This window comes from Alligator sinensis, unplaced genomic scaffold (genome assembly GCF_000455745.1).
Source record: "Alligator sinensis unplaced genomic scaffold, ASM45574v1 scaffold32_2, whole genome shotgun sequence".
NCBI lineage: Eukaryota > Metazoa > Chordata > Crocodylia > Alligatoridae > Alligator > Alligator sinensis.
In genome coordinates this window covers 17,505-35,539 of record NW_005842670.1, presented here as the reverse complement: position 1 = coordinate 35,539, position 18,035 = coordinate 17,505, and the positions used below count along the sequence as shown (strand labels likewise).

The window sequence follows — 18,035 nt, the reverse complement described above, 5'->3', positions numbered from 1 at the left end:
ATGGGAAAAAGCGCCCCCTTGCCTGCCCCATGGCCAGCGCCCCGCGCTGCAGGTGCTCGCAGCCTGTGTGGGGCTGTCCGGAGCAGGCTTAGGCAGCCCCAGGCCGGCTGTGAGCAGCTGCAGGGCTGGGCATGATGGGGCGGGGAGGGACTACTTTCTCCTCCCCTCCCCCTGTGCTCAGCACCACCTTGTAACCCGGCCCCACTGCCAGGCTGGCAGTGGGGAGGGTTACAAGCTGGTGCTGAGTGTGGGTAAAAGTGGCCCTTCGCCTGCCCCATGGCCAGTGCTCCGTGCTGTAGCCACCTGCAGCCTGCATGAGGCTGCCTGTGCCTGCTCCAAACAGCCTCCCGTAGGCTGCGAGCACCTGCAGCAGGGAGCACTGGCCATGGGGCAGGTGAGGGGCCACTTCCCCCTCCCGCTCAGTACCAGCTTCCCTGCTGGCAAACGGGGTTGGGGCTGAGCACTGCCCCCCTGCCTATACTGGGGGGCACTGGGAGTGAGTGGGTGGGGAGCCAGCAGGAGCACAGGGCCTGCACTGGTGTCCCGGGCCCAGAGCAGGGTGGGAGAGGAGTACAGGGTCCCAGTCGGCAGGGGCTCTATGGAGCTGGGCCAGCTCCTCCCTCCCTGCTGGTGCAGGCCAGCCCGGCTCCACAGACCCTTGCCGGCCTGTGCTCCGCTCTGGGCCCCACTGGTGCTGGCCCTGGGACATTGGTCCCAAGGTGGTGACCAGGGGGTTGGGCACGTATCAAGGGGTGGGGCTACCCATGCAGCCCTCAACAGCCTGCCAAAACTGGGTAAGCGACCCTCCGCCCAAAATAATTGCCTGCCCCCGTGCTACGTAGATCCCATGCATGATGTGTACTAGATCCAGTGTGTGGGATTGGTCTGGGCCTGATCAAGCACACCACATCAGATCTGCTACTCCAGCCCCGCCTCCACCAGATTGGGCCCTGAACCCATATGTTGGGATGGTGCCTGTCATCTGTGGCAGCCCTAATCTGCAAAAGCATTGGGGCCCATTATTTCTTCTTCAGGGATCCTGGGACTTCCACTGAAAGGCTGGGTACATAAATCAGTAAACCTGACCTGTAGATGTTGCAGGAAATCATGCACCAATGTAAATAACATATAATTCATGGAAAGGCTAGAAATAAAAACAAGGTATCAAGCAAAGGAATTGGCTTTCAAAAACATGACCCCAACTAATCCTGGAAACACCAGAAATCTGTAAACTAAATTAGTAGGATATTCTCTCCTCTCCTTGCTCCACACACGCACAAGCATACATGCATTTTCTGACAGTCTTAGTAGCACTGGGTCAAGAGTTCAATATGAATGGCTGGTACTAATTGCAGGGAGTTCAACAGCTCTCTTTTTTCAGTTGAACTGAGTCCCTGGAAGTTTCTGTCCCTAGTCTTTTATATCCACTGCAGGGGAAGCCTGTCTGGCTCAACTGGCCTTCAGTCCTCAGAACCAGAGCAACATCATCTTCCTACCTGGCACCTCCCACTGCCCCATGACTCCTTGGGGTCCTGTCTCCCTCTGTGTGTGGTCTTTGTCAGGCTCAGCTCTGGCTGAGCAATGGGCAAGCGCTTTGGGAGCCAGTGGTTAAGTATTTGGATGTGCCAACTGAATACCTGGTCTAGCCTCCATGTACTGTGCATGTGGGTTTGAATGTGAAAGCCAGGTGAGGGAGGCAAGTTCCAGTCCCGGTCTCTCCTGCTGAGATTTGCTTCTCTGTATTACCAATGGGGCTGCAGATAAAATAGGTTTTTTTTATTAATCCTGTCATATTAAGTCACTAACAATGATATTGCTTCCCACATTAAAACAATCTGAGAAGCTGGAACTTCCAGCTAAATAATAATTATATGGACTTCTTTCTCTAGCTTAATACCTTTTTTCCTTTTTTTTTTTTTTTTATTTTTTTAAAAAAATTTTTTTTGGGGTTTGCTGGGTGGTGTCCCCCCCCCCCCCCCCTCATTTTCTTCCAGGCTTATTCTTTTTCAAGAGTTAAATAAAGTTGAGTAATGCGAGCCTGAGCTCCTTTTATTTTTCTGCAGGATCACATTTGTTCTATTAAACCAGTTCCTTTCCATGGGGCTCCATGCAGTGATGCTGCAGGGCGTCAGGTCCCATATAGAATAATAATGGACCAAGTGACTAGTTCAATTTCTGGGAGTCAATGGGACGCAGAGCAGGAAGCTCCTTATTATGAATACAAGGTAAGCTGTTTTACAGATACTCTAGGCCAAATATGGTCTGGTTCATTTTGCCCACATGGTACATAGTGGATGGATTCCAGGTTAGTATCTGCAGGGAAACCCTTCCTTGACAAAAGGGTGCCTGACATGGTGAAGCTGGTTTTTATACCAGTGAGATGGTCTGTCATGCCATAGGGAGAGATTTGGTAGAACAGAAGTCTACTATTCTTGTTTTCCACTGCTGTAAAGTCCTTTCAAAAAAAACCTGCCAGTGCCTATGTTGGAGCTGCTCTTAACTTTCAGCTGGTGCTGATTTTGATTGATTGATTAGGAGTTGTAGTGAGCACTTTTTTTTTTCTTCTTCTTCTTCTTCTCCACTGCATCCAGAATTCACTTGAAAGCAGTGGTTGTTGGAACCCCCGGAGTCTTCTACTTGCACTGTAACTTCCTATTCAGTTAGTGACACACTCTCTCTTCTATATAACCTTCATCTGTTGATAACCATAAGATCTTAAAAGTGATTCCTGGCCCACAGTAATATAATCTTATTTAGCAGAAGTTCATAACCTTTTCTAAACCTGCATTTATTGCTGGAAAAAGAACAAATCTAACAGATTCATGTACTGGTATACTTGAAATCTTAGCACAAACCTTAAGTTATTTAAAGAGTAATAAATCATTGAAACAAATTCAAATTTAGTCTTTTCATTTAACCTTTTTTATGAAACAAATCTCTTTTATAAAAGTTGCACAAAATGAATGCTTTATCTGGGAGATTAGGGAAAAAGAATAGAAGGAAAGCATGACTATTTACTGGATCATCTTTTATAGAAGAAAGAGGACTGGGTAGTTACTTTAAAGTAATGCAAATAGGAAAGCTTTCTTACAAAGCAGTGAACACATTTTTACATGAATACTTTAAATGGTGACTCTGGAAAACCATTGTTGCATATATTCACATTTGCGTATCATGAGTTGTACCTAACTTTTTAGGCATTTTGTCTTCATTAATATAGTCCTGTTAATGTAGTTTTTATTTATACTAACACACACATTCTGGACATTTTTATAGGATGCTCTTGGTCATTTTCACCAAGTATGGTATGATGACCCCTGGAGCATTTCCCTGAAAGCAGCATATGCACAGGAACGTGGTTTAAGAGGCATTGGCATGTGGAATGGAGATTGTCTTAACTACTCTAGAACTCCTGTAGCAGAACAGCAAACTGAAGCAATGTGGCAAGCCTTGATACCATAGCAACTGCATGAGATGATCAGCATTTACTGCTTGGTTTAGAATGATTGAAAAATGTAATGGGATATTAATTCTAAAAAGGAATGCGTATGTTGTCTTATAAGTATCTGCTGCTTATGAGCAAAACTTCTGAAACGATCAAAACTTCATTTTATTCAGTACTTTAGAAAATATTTTCTATTGCATTAATTCATTTTAAGAGATTGGTTAGGTTTTCTATTTTTACAATTTTCAATTATGTTTTTTGTTAGTCAAGCTGTTTACCTATCGCTCTGTTCTTTTCACAACTTGAGAAGCTAGAAAATCATGAACTTTTTAAAGAAATCTCTCTCTCTCTCTCTCTCTCTTTTAAGACTAGTATCTTAAATTTCGTATTATGAAAAGTATTTTGTACCCAGTTTAAAGTACATTATTCATAATAGCAGATATTCATTTTAAATGTTAATTCTGACCTTCCTACTTGTGGTCACTGCACTGCTGTAGTATCATTGTATTGCTGTAACACTTGTATGCTGCTTTTAAATAACAGAGGAAAAGGTTGTTATTCTTGAAGCTTTTAGAAGTTTTTCTTCTTCCTCCTAGTTGTCTGTAGATTGCACTAGTAACAGTAAGAAATATACATTGCATTTCCTAGCGCTGTATTTTTCTGTATACTTTACACATTATTTTCCAGTATTTAGTTGCTGAAAATTGGAGTGTGCATCATAAGCAAGGAAATAAAATAATGGTGTTTAGCTGATAGCTATAGCAGAGGGCAGTAAGTGGGGCACTAGTCCTGAGCACTGATTTAGGGAGGTGCCAGACTGGCACCCCTCAGGGAGCTTTTTGCTGTGACTGTGTGGGTAGCCTGTGTCCTAATGGAGCAGCAGCCTACTCGCAGCAGTCTGCATTGAGGGCAGAGCCCCGACTGGGGCAGGAAAGACTGGCTTCACCCAGCTGTCACATAATATTCTTCCCTTCCTCTGCCCAGAGCTTACTTCACCTCTTATTCCCCTCTGCCTCTTTCACTTAGATACTCCCAGCTGCTGTTGGACTCCTGCTGAGTAAGTAGCAGCAGTTAGAGGGTTAAAGGAGTACTGACAGACTGTTGCTTCCTGATCCCCTTGCTGTTCCTTATGGTTCACTTGATTACAGTAGGGGTACATGAGAGTGCCTGGGCTGTGAAACCTGTGAGCATATGCAAATAAGAGTGGGACCAAAGTAGTTATGTTCTGTCAGTGTCAGTGAAAAACATAAAGTACAAAGAGAAGCAGAAGAAATTGGAAGGAGGTACAGCAGCAAGGAAGCATGGAGGAAGGCAAAGGAGAAACTGCTTTTGAATGATGGTGGTAGATAAGCATTTTATGGTGCAGGAACACAATACCCAGAACTTGGAAGAAAAACTTTGGGATATGCATGAGAGATGGCAGTTTGGATATGCAGTGTCAAGAGGAATACAGTGTCAGATAAAAGCATGTAAAATTGCAAGGAAATTTGGGTTAGGTCTTTAGGGTTGGCAGAGGTTTGAGACGTATATCTTTATAGAAGAAATGGATTTTCAGTAAGCAGTCTCATTGATTTTTTTTTTTTTTTTTTTTTTTTTCCCCAATGCCTGCCTGAGATATATAAGAAGTTGACAGCTCTTGAACAATATGTGATCAGGCTCCAGAAGCAGCGTTCATGCCTACAGTCACAAAAAGGAAGTGAGGATGCCATGTGATGCCACAGGAAAGGAGAGTAGAGCAAAAACAGTCCATGGAAGAATGGGCAGATACAGAAAGCAGCATTGCATTGTGGTTGGTGACGGAGTGAAGTTGCCAGCTTGTGTGCTTTTTAAAAGGAAAACCTTCCCTAAAGAGAAGTTACCACAAAGGATAATTGTTCAGGCACAGAGAAAAGGATAGAGAAGCCAGTCCATCACTTACCTAAGTGTGTATGGGAATACCCACCTGGTGCTGTTTTGCATTTATGAGACAGGCTCATATTGGATAGGTTTTTAGAGATACCATGCAGAGGGAATCAAGAAACAGCTGAAAGATAGAAACATAGACTAATACCAGGAAGCACAATGTACATGCTCCAGCCATTAGATATCAGCAAATAATTATTTCAAAGCAAACATGAAACATCTATATACAGAATGAATAGCAAGTAATAACCACAGTTTGACCAGAACAGGGAATAGGGCAAACTACACGAGTGGAACAAGCTTATATGAAATTTCATCCCTTTAGATCACATTGTTAAAAAGTTTTTAAAAGTGCTGCATTTCTAATGGGCTGGATGGTAGTAAGGACTGTGCTGTGGGGGGCAACGATGCAGATTCTACAGGAGGCAGCAGTGATAAAAAGTAAAGTTGATTACTGAAGGATTTGCTTCCTCATTGTTTTAATCCTCTTGTCAATTTTTTTTACTTTATCAACTTTTAATGTGAGACTGGTGTTTTGCTGTGTTGTAAAGTCATGCTGCAACATGGCAGTGAGAGATGTGAGGGTCTACACAAATGAATACAATAATTTTTCCCCCTCTGATTTCTCTTGTTGCCAAAACCAAGTTTAAAGACTCTTCCAGTGTCCTAACTCCATGTATTTTTACACAAAACTCAGGATGCATTAAAATTTCTTTTACTTTCTAACCTAATGCTGCTTATAAGATAAATTTTCGGAATGAAAAAATAATCTCAGGTTAGTCTTCATATTTTCACAAAAGAATTTATTGTTGGAAATGTATAATTACATTAAACTATTTGCAGATTGATTTGGCTGTGTGAGAGTGACTCCCGCCTCCCTCTTACAAATGTTAAGGAAATGTTCTCAGCAGGACTAAACAAAACGAACAAGCAGTGAAACTCGTGGTGCATCTACAACACGTTTGGCTCATGTCCCAGCATGAATGCCCCTGAACTCACTTCTTGCCCACTGACATTGCAAATCCAGAAGAGCACCAGGGAGGTTCTACCAGTGGCCACAGATGGATGCCTTAAAGGGACCTCCCAACTGCTGTTCCAGTTTGAAGTGTGTAAATGGGAGTGGGTGGTATAGATTACTTCCTAAAGACATGATTAAACAGCTCGTGTTTTCTCCCTTTAGCTCATGAGGTGGTGATGCAATCTCCTTAGACTAGGGTTAGTCTTTCAAAACAGATTCCTACTCTCTATCAGTCATGTAGATAAGCAGGACTTCACCCTGCAAGCATTTACATGTGTTCTTCACACACTTTGAGTAGCAATCCCATTATACGCTGCAAGTATTTTGGCTGTAACATGGAGTTATTTGCATGTGTGATTGTGGTACTGGGAATGCTTTTTAAATATTGATGCAGTTTCACTGAGTTTTAGATGCACTGAAATAATTTAATGATAGAAGTGGAACAGTTCTCCCTTAATTCTGGTATATTGTCAAGTCAGGCCCTGTCTGTACTACAGCTAAAACTGATGTTGCTTTCTCTGGTAACTGAAAAGTCGCCAACATCGTACACATCAACCATGACACTTTTCAAATTGTTTTTGCAGTTAAGTAAGTGTAACTGGACCTTTCTTGGTGACAACTATAACAGTGTTGTTGAATGCAATTTAACTTAACTCAGTTTATGCTGAATGGGCTTGCAGGAAAAATCTCAATGCACAGCACATCATCAACAGTGTTGGTGGCGTCTCTTGGAAACTAAGAAATCTGCATTAATGTTTATGCACCTGTTTTCAGATATTAATCGATGGAATGTATGATATTAAGCCCCAAACCACCAAATAAATTAAGTTAAATAGCAGTTGGGGGGGGGGGGTGTAGAGGAAGAAAATATTAGAGAAATGGATTCATTTAAGATGCAATCATTTAAGTATTTTTTTCAGTTATTTCCTTAGTATGATACTTTTGTGCTCCTAATTATTATACTAATGTGAGCGAGGAGCGTTGTGGTCGAATTGCGAGACTCCCGTTAAATCTACTCGTGCGCTTTACTGCAGAGTAGACTAATTTGGCTCTGCAGCAAAGTGTCACAGTCTACATGTGAGCCAGTATTAGGGTGCAGTAAACTAACAGTACTGCCCCCAGTAGTATTACCTTACAGCACAATCTTATAGTGGAGTCATTCAGTGCAATCAAATGCATGTGTAGATGGTGACCACTGGGTGCAATGCACCTGGTCAGTTCAGCCAACTGGGGCCAGACCCCTGGCTCCTGCCACCCTCACTACCACCCTCTGCTGGTGCCTGGGACCAACCCCCTCCCCCCATATCTCCTGCTAGCCCTGGGTTGTTCTGGTTGGGCTCAAATTGCTTCTGTCCCAGGCACGCTTGTAGATGCTGTGTCTGGGAGCAGGGTACTCTAGTTAAAACAGCTCCAAAGTTTAATGCATCGGGTTTGTGCAGCCCGGGAGCGACCCGAGCCCTTTTTCGTGCTGCACGCGGGCTGTGGCCAGCAGCCCGGGCACGCCGGGTTGGAGAGGGAAGGCCGTCGAGCTGGAATTAGGCACAAATGCGTATCAGTAGTTTAAAAGATTGTTTACTTACACCGAGATGGCAGTGGTGCAGGCTGAAAACTTGCTTAAGTTGCGGTTACAGACAGGAAAGAAGAGAGGCAGACAAGAGTTCTAGACTCGTGAACTCTAGCCCAATCCGGCTGAAGGCTCTGAACATGCGAGCCCGTCGTGTCAGCCGAAGAAAGTACTCGTCCGGAAGAGCTCTGAATAAACTCACACGAAGTTTGCTAGGCTCCGTGGGTTCTTCTGCTCACTCATTCACACGAAGTTTGCTAGGCTTCGTGGGTCCGGTTCTTTTGCGCGCAGGGAGGCGTGAAGTCTCCTCCTCCCGGTGTTCGTGGAGTCCTCCAACTTGGGTGGAAACCACTCAAGCCTTTTATACGGCTAGCAAGCCAATCACTAGCCGCCACGTGTGAATGATTTAGCACTGGCCAATAATGGGACTCGAATTAGCATACAAATGGCGGGAACTATTTGCAACAAGCATTTCTGTGCTGCAACAAAGAAATGCACCCTGCAAAGAAAGCTTCAAATTGGCGGGAAATTCTCCCTTGCACCGGGGTTCTCTTTTGCAGCAGAAAACTCCACCGTGCAAGGAAGCTGCAATTTAGCAGTGCCGAAGCACACAAAAACAAAAATCACACCCTTTGGTGACAGGGTTAATTGCATGTGTAGCTGCACTCGCTGTGGAGTGGGTTACAGGGTTAGAACACTCTGGGTGCAGATAACCTGCTTTTCCTCACGTACTCAGTGCAGAGATACCTTGCACATGTGCAAAGCTCTTTTCCTGATGGTGATTCAGGCAAGGGGCCTGAGGTAATTCTTTCATTTAGCCATGATTGTTTGATTAAATTTCTCCTGTGAAATGGAGATCACAAAATATGGTCACTTCCTTTTCTTCAGAATCCTCTGAAACTTAAATCCTATGGGAGACTTCAGCAGTGTCAGGATGGAGCATCTCTGTGGGTTTGAGAGAGGGTACAATGTAGGACAGCAATCATCTCAGGCTGCTGCTGTACTGAAGCCAGATTCCCATGGAGTGACTATGGGGTAAGAGAATGATACTGAAAAGCCATCATGTTCATCCTCCATGCCTCAGAGTCCTGTGTTGAATCTGAGTTCCTTGTAGGGTGCGTCTACACATTGCTGTACGGTGATGTTGCCATGGTGCTGAGTTTTAGTACTTCTGATTGAAAGTAGTAAAGCACAGCACAGTAGGGGTAGTTACTGTACTATATGCATGGTGCATGAGTAAATTTTGCCACTACATTGCCATAGTTGGCGATTGGGGAGTGTGCCACTAGCTGTAGCTTGCTATACCAGGGAATGTGCCACTACAGCGACATAGCTGGCGATCACATGTACACATACATGATCATTACTACATCGCCATTAGGCAACATGTAGACAAACCCCTTGATTCATAAAGCGTTTGGTATTTCTGTAGCATATAACCCTACCTTAGTCTGCAATGTGTGTTGTTTTTTGCTCATTTCCAGCTATTCCTGGCTTCCAGCTGTGACAGTAACTTTTGGTGATATCGCTCTAAATCTTGCTGCAATTTATTTAAATTATCTTCAAGTGAAACTCTTAGTTTTTTTGTTTCAAAGTACTTCTTTTCCCATGCCTGGTGAGCTACAAGTGAAAAACAACAGCTCTCCATGCTCTTCTCAGGTTAATAGACATTGTAGAAAGAATAATGACAACACATGTGGGTGCAGACAGAAGTGACAATTTTCACCCGTTCTGGCCACAGAAAGCAGTTTTCTAGCTGTGACTAAACATAAATGGACAGCTTCAAAAATTAAGTAAGTATATCTCTCCATTAGGGTTATCTACAATGGGGTCAAGATTGCTGTGCCTATAAAATTGCTGCAAAAGTTGCAACTGGTCAATTTGATGATCGTCCAGCCATGCAGATGAAGCTAGAGTGGCCTATTATCTCTTCAAGACTGAAAAGAGCTGAAAGATGGTAAGATTTTACTCATCAGTTTCCGAAAAATCCACACTCAGCAAAAACCTTTGATCAGTCTGGAAGGTTTTTTATGGGCAAAACTCCTAAAACAATAGGAAGTGTAAGAGAAGTTTTGTCACTTACGCGGGGAAGACGCTCCATGAGAAGCAGCCTGTAGGTGTGGCAGGGACCAATTAGAGAGTCACCTGACCAGATGGGGGCTGGGGCTTGAAGCATATAAGCCCAGGACCTGAGCTGGGCAGGCAGTCTAGCCCTAGAGCAACTGGAAGAAGAGCTCCTGGGCAGCAGGGCTCCTGAGTAACATCTGAGCTGGGGGCAAGCATCTGGAGGTTTGAAGAAGGGACTGAGGGAAGCTGGTCTTGAAAAGAGAGAGGTGTCAGAGAGCCTGCAAGTTTATAGCCCAGGACAGCTGAGTGTCAGCAGGGTCTGGAGCCTTGAGGTTTGTAGCCCAGGATGGGTGAGTGTCGGCAGGGCCAGAGGGCCTGGAGGTCTGTAGCCCAGGCAAGGTGTGTGAGAACACGGCTAGAGAGCTTGATGGTCTCGCTGGCCTAGGAGGCTCAACTTTTCTAGGAGCAGGACCAGGGCCTGGAAAGAGGGGCCAAAGACTGGGGGTCCTTTTTCTGAAAGTAGCATTTCAGCAATACATGGCAGGCAAGGGAAAGGGGGGAGTGCCCAAAAGAGACAGACTAAAGAGCTGAGGGGGTGCCCAGGGGCATCACGGCCATCTCTGGAGCCAATCTGTTACAGAAGATTTGTCACATGTTTGGCTCTCTTTCCTGTTTTCAAGCCCTCAAGACCTTGGGCACATTTGTGCGTGTGTTTCCTAGCTCTGAAGTGCAGCACAACAGGGCCATTTGAAATGCAATGTTAATAATATGCTAATTGCTAAGGGCAGTGGTTATATATGGTTAGATTTAGAATAAGTTTTGTGGGTCCATCCTGGCTGATACTGTTGCAGGTGTTGGGTTGCAATAAAAAGTATGGGTTTTATTTAGTTATTCTAATGTACTGGGGTGCCTCACTTTCAGCACTGACTCTCTTTAAGGCAGCCAAGTTATCACATCCTTGTTACTGAGTGCTGTCAGGTGGCTTCCTGAGTGCTATTATGTACTCTAGCAATATTTGATATTCTGATACTGCTGCCTCCCCGCTTATGCCCAACTCTGCACAATACCATACATGACTGTGTGATAGACTTAGTGGCAGATGTCAAAGTTGGCATTTACTTCATGAGTGTTTCCAACCTGAATAAAATTTTAAATGGTCTCTTCCAGGAAGATCAATTAAATCCCTTTATTCTGTTTTCCAGGGTTTATGAGCTTGTTCCAGGACTCGCCTATTTGTTTGGATTCTTCCAAAAGGAAGAACATGATCCCCTTCAAGAGGCCTCCCTCGTGATGGCTCCGAGTTCTCCAAGAACCTGCGATGTTGTTCTCAAACTACCAGATGTAAATATTTTACTGGGGTTTTGTTGTTGTTGTTGGTTTTTTAAACATTTCCTTTTCGTGTCATATGGCCCCTCCCTCACTTTTGAAAGACGGGACTTTAACTTGGTAGGGGAGGGTTCTGACCTACTAGAAGTCAAATAGGCTAGTCCATTTCAGAAGTGACTGGTTTGTTTGTTTGTTTGTAGAGGTGGCCAAACCTGAAGTTATTACTGATCATTTGTATTTTGAAGTTGTACTTTTACATAGAATCTGGTTTGGGTGTTTTGCTTCAGTGAGAGAGTGAAGAATCTTGGCACATGACACAGTGAGAGCTACAAGAATTACATGTTGTGTGAACTGAGTAACACATGAGAAAGATGTGTTCCTTTTGAACTCATTGTTCTTTTTTAAAGTGAGATTGGTATGTATCCTTCAAATGAACATGTCTGACTGAAGATAACCTTTTGTGACTTGACCATTTATGTCCCACATGCATCTAATTCTGGTAGGTGACATGATATATTTTTATATTGCATCCTCTTTGCTAGGTGGGTCACCCCACAGATCAGTATTCTGCTTAAAAAAACAAGTGTATTACTGTAGACTCATGGACAGGATTTAGGGAACAGGAATTCAGGAATTTGGTCCTGAAGGCTTCAATCAAAGTAAAGTTTGCTCAACTGGCATGAGTCATGCCAAAGCTGCTTGCACTTCAGTTCAGTCCATAATTGGGGATCTGCGGAGGAACAATGGTGGGACAACATACAGGACAAACATTGCTTCACTTGCACGTCACATACGCTATTTTTTGCTCTGGCTTCACATAGGAAGGCAGCAATGAGGACGAGCAAAAAATGGGTCATTGGCTTTGTATGAACTTGCACAGATGTACAGCAGCTACAGGGCCTTGATAAATCCCAAGCTACAGTACTGTGAATGTTGTGTACCAGTTGACCCCGGGGCTCTGGCAGGGCAGAAGTTGAGTCAGAGCAGAGATTTGCACCTGGATCTCCAGGTGATTGCCCTACTCACTGCATTTTCCATTTGCTCATTCTACCCCTTCCTCACTGAGTAATATTTCATCAAATTTTCTAGTCAGTGGCCAGAAAGAACCTGTTCTAAGTCCTGGTGAAACTAATGAGTGTGTTTTAAAATCAGTGAGTACTGGTACTAGAAGTCTGCTTCAAAGAAAAGTAATTTTGCTTTTGTCTGGCAGAAGCATGCATGCTGATCACCAGTGAGAAGGATGGGTGTTTAATAAAAGCCACAGAGTGTGGCATGGATAGACTTTATTTTGATGGACACATGCTTGAGGTGTCCACACCCACACCGTTTTGTCAATATTTTAATTTCTATAAAATAAACATTTCAATGAACCTTTTCTTTGGGGGTTTTTCTGAAGATTCAGGTTACTTTCTGGATTGCAGGAAAAACACGTGGCACTTGTGGAAAATACGATGGTGAAAGGAAATGGGAAGATCAGGTGCCTAGTGGAAATGTAGCAAAAGATTCAGTGAGCTTTGCTCCATCCTGGATTTTCCCAGAAGACCCTTGTGCTGGAGGTATTAAGATTCTAATACATAAAAGCTAATCAGTTACTGCTGATAGTATAGTTGTTATGTTTATATAGATAGATGTGTTGTAGTGAATACAAATTGCGGAGATGGACAATGGAGTACTTGTCCATGTGCTTTGGTACTTGCTTTTCCATTGTCAGTGTGATTAATGTCCATAGACAAAGTAAATTATTTTTTTCCTGAGTTTGCAGGCTCAAGTTTGTTTCACTGTTGCAGTCGCATAACAGAAACTAAGCTGTTGTATGTATGACTCGGGTCATGTTATAAACGTACATTGCACACTGGCTCTTAAGTCAGGGAAGAACTAGTAAATACATATGAAAAGTAACTACTTCCTTTATGGCTGACAAAATATTTTTAGTTTGATTTGTTCCATCTCTATTGTTTGTTTGTTTGTTTGTTTGTTTGTTTGCATTTTGGGACTTTCATTTTCTAGTAGAAAACCTAATAGCAAAACGGTTAGGTTAGGGCAGGGGCAGGCAAGAATGGCCTGTGAGCCGCATTTGGCCTGCCAGGCCTTTCTATCCAGCTCGCAGGGCCCCTAAAAATTTTTAGAAATATGAATTTTCTAAAAGTCAAAGATGACAGGCAGCCAGTGGCAGCAGGATCTAAGGGGAGCTGCCACGGTTGGCCTGGCTTCACCCAGTCCCAAACTGGAAGTCTCTGAGGCTTCTGGCCTTGTGACCCTGGGGCTGTTTCCTGCGTCCCTCCATCCCTATGGAAAGTAAAGATAAAACTGGATGGTGGGAGTGGGGGGGAAACTGCTGTGGTCAGCCTAGCAGCCAGGAGCTGCATGGTACTTGTTGGGCTGGGCTGGAGCCAAGGAAGCAGTGGGCAGGTGAGTAGAGGGAAGCAGGGGTGATAGAGGGGCTGCGGGAAGGGCCAGGAGTGTGGGGAGCAGCAGCGTGGTCGTAGGAAGCAGCAGTGGTACGGGGAGAAGCAGAGGTAGCAGCAGGGGGTTGTGGGAAGTGGCAGCAGCGCGGGGAGCGGTGGGAGCTATGGAAAGTGGCTGTGGCACTGGGAGTGGGAGGGAAAGCAGCAGGGACATGGGAAGTGGGGAGAGTGGTGGTGGTGGTGGTGGCTGGGAAGAAACAGCAGCAGTGATGGGCAGGTAGGTGGGAGGGAGAGTAGGGAAATGGCAGGGGTGTGGTGGCAGGACCATGGAGTTCCTGTTGGTGCCCTGGGGCTAGTGGGGACCCGGGGTGGGGTAGCTGGAGCCTGGAACCATGGGCACAGGGTCTGCATCGCTTGAGGCTCGCACACGGTCCATGAGAGCCACGTGCAATGGAGCCAGCAGCCTGGCTCTCGTTCTTCTACCCACCCACCCGCTCTCGAACCACATACATCCCCTTACTTTCCACACATAATATACAGTAGGACTGTATGGAGCTATTATGCAATCACCTCTAGATACACCTTGCCAACACACAAATCAGTACAAAAATATTTTTAAATAAAATTAAAATAAGCTATAGTAGGGTTTTTTTGGGGGGGGGCAGGTTTTAATATAGAATTTGGGCTTGTTTCTGGTGTCAAGACTGGAGCACCCTCCCTCTCAAAAGGAGTGCTTTGGGGCAAGGGGAGGGACTTCTGGTGGCAAAGGTCAGGAGTTGGGGAGGGGCAGGATGTCTAGTCCCAATATGGCAACCAGGGGTGGGGCAACTGTTGAGGGGTGGGGTTACCCATACGGCCCTCGACAGCTTGCCAAACCTCCATTAAGCGGCCCTCCACCCAAAATAAGTGCCTGCCCCTGGGTTCATAGAATATAAAGGGCTAGAAGGGACCTCACAAGATCATTGGGTCCAGCCCCCCTGCACTTGGCAGGAAAGACAACTGGGGATCAGGTGATCCCAGTGAGGTGACCATCCAGTCTCCTTTTGAAGATTTCCAGGGTAGGTGATGGTACCACCTTAGGGGGGAGTTTATTCCACAGTCTGGACACGAACTGTGAAGAAGTTTTTCCTAGAGTTGAGCCTGAAGTGGTCTTCCAGGAGTTTGTGGCCATTACTTCTGGTTTTCCCCAAGGGTGCCCTCATGAACAGTTGGTCACTGAGCCCTTGATGTACTCCTCCTGATAAAGAGCTACCAAGTTCCCTCTCGGCTTTCTCTCTCTTTAGGCTGAAGAGGCCCAAGTCCCTCAGCCTTTCCTCATATGGCCTGCCTTGCAAGTCTCTGATCATACGGGTGACTCTTCTCTGGACTCCCAAGTTCTTCCGTGTCCTTGTTGAACTGCGGTGCTCAGAACTGGACACAGTACTCCAGCTGTGGTCTCACTAATGCCGAGTAAAGTGGAAGAATCACTTCCTTGGTTTTATATGAGATGTGTCAGTTGATGCATGCCGGAGTATTGTTTGCCCTGCTGGCTACAGCATCGTACTGATGGCTCATGTTCGTGCTATCGTCTACTGTTACCCCTAGGTCCCTTTCAGTCGTAGTGCTAGTCAAATTGGTGTCACCGAGCCTGTAAGTGTGTTGGGGACTTTTTGTCCCCAGACAGAGCACTTTATACTTCTCAGTGTTGAACTTCATCTGGTTCCAACCCACCCAACTCCCTGTCCAGGTCCGATTGTATCTGCAGTCTATCTTCAAGCGTGATCATGCTCTCCCATAACTTGGTGTTGTCTGTGAACTTGGCCAGTGAGCTCTTCACTGCCACAGTAGCAACTTTCAGTTGGAGCAGACTTCATGTATCCTCCTTCATTGACTTGCCTCAGTCACCTTTGATTTCACTGAATCAATCAGCATAATCAATGACAGCTGGAGAAACAGACAGGTTGTTGGCTGTAGCCATGTTGGTCTAGGGATATAGACAGGGAGGTTCTTTGGGTAGATGTGATATCTTTTATTAGACCAACTAAGTAGTTCTTGGTTGTAGCTGTGTTGGCCTAAGGAGAAACATGCGTGCTTTCTAAAATGGCTTTAAAACAATTGTCTTGTAGCCTGTAAACTGCAACGCATGGCTGTTAGAATTGAGAAGCCAGTTGGTTTTGAAAAACAGATCTCAGAATGCCATTCGGTCGAGCCAGTTTTACGCTGCGTGAAAGGATGCTCAGCCACCAAAACCGTTCCCATCTCTGTTGGCTTCCGTTGTGCGCTAGCTGGTAAGTCTACACAAGCCATATCCGGTCAGCAGACTCCAGCCTGTTTGCTCAGCCAGCATGTCCACATCGCACTGTTAAGACTCCCAGGAGTTAGCACCCCCCAGCTCTGCAGCTGTAGGAGGGAGAGCAGCCCCCTCCTGCCACACAGCTGTTCCAGATGCAGACAGTTTGCCAAGAACCTTCAGCCCAGAGGGGGGAGGAGGGAAGAGACACAGGCACATCTAGAAAGGGGAAAGCTGGGGTGAGGTGCATCAGCACCTACAAATGCACTATTTTCTCCCATTAAAAAACAGAAGTGACAATTTTTGCCTGAGCTGGCACCAGAAAGCAGTTTAAAGCTGTGACCAAATAAAGTGCATGGCAGCAGACCGCTTAAGAAGTAGCAGATCTGGTAAAAATCTGATCCCTCATTGAATGAAATATCCGATGCACGTTTCAAAATGTAGCATCTTTTGTAACCTGTGTTTGGGAAGCTCCCGCTCTGTGTCCGGTGTCACAGGGAGGGGTGGGCGATCAGTCGCGGGGGGCGCTCCAATTTCCGTCCCAGTCTTCAGCACCGGCTGCCCAATATGGCAACCAGGGGTGGGGCAACTGTTGAGGGGTGGGGTTACCCATACGGCCCTCGACAGCTTGCCAAACCTCCATTAAGCGGCCCTCCACCCAAAATAAGTGCCTGCCCCTGGGTTCATAGAATATAAAGGGCTAGAAGGGACCTCACAAGATCATTGGGTCCAGCCCCCCTGCACTTGGCAGGAAAGACAACTGGGGATCAGGTGATCCCAGTGAGGTGACCATCCAGTCTCCTTTTGAAGATTTCCAGGGTAGGTGATGGTACCACCTTAGGGGGGAGTTTATTCCACAGTCTGGACACGAACTGTGAAGAAGTTTTTCCTAGAGTTGAGCCTGAAGTGGTCTTCCAGGAGTTTGTGGCCATTACTTCTGGTTTTCCCCAAGGGTGCCCTCATGAACAGTTGGTCACTGAGCCCTTGATGTACTCCTCCTGATAAAGAGCTACCAAGTTCCCTCTCGGCTTTCTCTCTCTTTAGGCTGAAGAGGCCCAAGTCCCTCAGCCTTTCCTCATATGGCCTGCCTTGCAAGTCTCTGATCATACGGGTGACTCTTCTCTGGACTCCCAAGTTCTTCCGTGTCCTTGTTGAACTGCGGTGCTCAGAACTGGACACAGTACTCCAGCTGTGGTCTCACTAATGCCGAGTAAAGTGGAAGAATCACTTCCTTGGTTTTATATGAGATGTGTCAGTTGATGCATGCCGGAGTATTGTTTGCCCTGCTGGCTACAGCATCGTACTGATGGCTCATGTTCGTGCTATCGTCTACTGTTACCCCTAGGTCCCTTTCAGTCGTAGTGCTAGTCAAATTGGTGTCACCGAGCCTGTAAGTGTGTTGGGGACTTTTTGTCCCCAGACAGAGCACTTTATACTTCTCAGTGTTGAACTTCATCTGGTTCCAACCCACCCAACTCCCTGTCCAGGTCCGATTGTATCTGCAGTCTATCTTCAAGCGTGATCATGCTCTCCCATAACTTGGTGTTGTCTGTGAACTTGGCCAGTGAGCTCTTCACTGCCACAGTAGCAACTTTCAGTTGGAGCAGACTTCATGTATCCTCCTTCATTGACTTGCCTCAGTCACCTTTGATTTCACTGAATCAATCAGCATAATCAATGACAGCTGGAGAAACAGACAGGTTGTTGGCTGTAGCCATGTTGGTCTAGGGATATAGACAGGGAGGTTCTTTGGGTAGATGTGATATCTTTTATTAGACCAACTAAGTAGTTCTTGGTTGTAGCTGTGTTGGCCTAAGGAGAAACATGCGTGCTTTCTAAAATGGCTTTAAAACAATTGTCTTGTAGCCTGTAAACTGCAACGCATGGCTGTTAGAATTGAGAAGCCAGTTGGTTTTGAAAAACAGATCTCAGAATGCCATTCGGTCGAGCCAGTTTTACGCTGCGTGAAAGGATGCTCAGCCACCAAAACCGTTCCCATCTCTGTTGGCTTCCGTTGTGCGCTAGCTGGTAAGTCTACC

At 45.4% G+C, this 18,035-nt stretch overlaps 1 protein-coding gene across 2 annotated transcripts in view; it reads left to right on the top strand.

Moving 5' to 3' along the window:
* Nucleotides 1–12,669, top strand: part of LOC102371420 (di-N-acetylchitobiase-like) — an 18,957-nt gene extending 6,288 nt beyond the window's left edge. Inside the window, exons 5-7 of one of the 2 annotated variants that reach the window (XM_025215762.1) lie at nucleotides 2,064–2,225; nucleotides 9,744–9,886; nucleotides 11,199–12,669. In XM_025215762.1, coding sequence (XP_025071547.1) covers nucleotides 2,064–2,225; nucleotides 9,744–9,886; nucleotides 11,199–11,478 — 585 coding nt within the window. In that variant the 3' untranslated portion in view covers nucleotides 11,479–12,669. Of the gene's footprint in view, nucleotides 1–2,063; nucleotides 2,226–3,276; nucleotides 6,075–9,743; nucleotides 9,887–11,198 lie in introns of those variants that run through there. The other variant, XM_025215763.1, reaches the window with a different exon arrangement.
* Nucleotides 12,670–18,035: the final 5,366 nt, after the last annotated feature.